Source organism: Rhincodon typus, unplaced genomic scaffold, assembly GCF_021869965.1.
Source record: "Rhincodon typus isolate 14 unplaced genomic scaffold, sRhiTyp1.1 hic_rhity00007122, whole genome shotgun sequence".
Taxonomy (NCBI): Eukaryota; Metazoa; Chordata; class Chondrichthyes; order Orectolobiformes; family Rhincodontidae; genus Rhincodon; species Rhincodon typus.
The window spans coordinates 817-1,764 of NW_025972760.1; the positions used below are offsets into that span (position 1 = coordinate 817).

At 53.9% G+C, this 948-nt stretch overlaps 1 protein-coding gene across 1 annotated transcript in view; it reads right to left on the minus strand.

The window, feature by feature from the left end:
* LOC125482206 (membrane-associated phosphatidylinositol transfer protein 1-like) overlaps nucleotides 1-948 on the minus strand; it is a gene marked incomplete at its 3' end in the record, with an annotated part of 6,135 nt that overhangs the window by 637 nt on the left and 4,550 nt on the right. The window contains exon 4 of the mRNA XM_048594222.1: nucleotides 473-589. Within this exon, the coding sequence (XP_048450179.1) occupies nucleotides 473-589 (117 nt within the window). The remainder of the gene's footprint in view (nucleotides 1-472; nucleotides 590-948) is intronic.

The window sequence follows — 948 nt, forward strand, 5'->3', positions numbered from 1 at the left end:
GTGTGAGAGTGTGCTTGTGTGTGAGAGTGTGTGTGTGTGAGAGTGTGAGTGTGTGTGAGAGAGAGAGAGTGTGAGTGTGTGTGAGAGAGAGAGAGTGAGTGTGTGTGTGTGTGAGTGTGTGTGTGTGTGTGTGTGTGAGCGTGTGAGCGTGTGAGCGTGTGAGAGTGTGAGTGAGAACGTCATTGCGCTGTGGGTGAATATTGAAACCCGGCCGCTCTGGTGCAGCTGGATAAAGCCTGACATGAGAAGGTAGGGCACGCGAAGGATGTTGGTAAAGTAGACAGGTATCTCCCGGCCAAACAGTGCCAGCAGGAAGTGAGCAACAGTTTTCCCGAGGGTGAGGAGGGGGGAGGAGGGACTGAGGGAGAATTTGGATGCAGTTGTTGTGGGGAGCTGAGTGGGAATGTGAGGAAATGGTCAGGCAGGACGACTGTAAGAATGGCCCAGTTCTCCAGGATACAGAGGGACATACCTTCTCACCAGTCAGGGTGACCACATCCAGTGGGCCATAGGCAAATCGCCCGCTCAGTACCTGCTGGGCACCCGCTGCCACCACCAGATCACTGGCTCTGTGATTGGCTGCTACATTCTGTGGATCACACATACAAGAGAAATACTCATTGCTCACTATCCACAATCCCAACCCCTTCCCATTCACTACCACTGTACACAATCCCACTGGACCCAAACCCCTTCCCATTCACTCCCACTGTCCCTAATCCCAATGGACCCAAACCCATTACCATTCACTCCCACTGTTCCCAATCCCACTGGACCCAAACCCCTTCCCGTTCACTCCCACTGTGTCCAATCCCAATGGACCCAAACCCCTTCCCATTCACTCCCACTGTCCCCAATCCCAATGGACCCAAACCCCTTCCCGTTCGCTCCCACTGTCCCCAATCCCAATGGACCCAAACCCATTACCATTCACTCCCACTGTTCCCA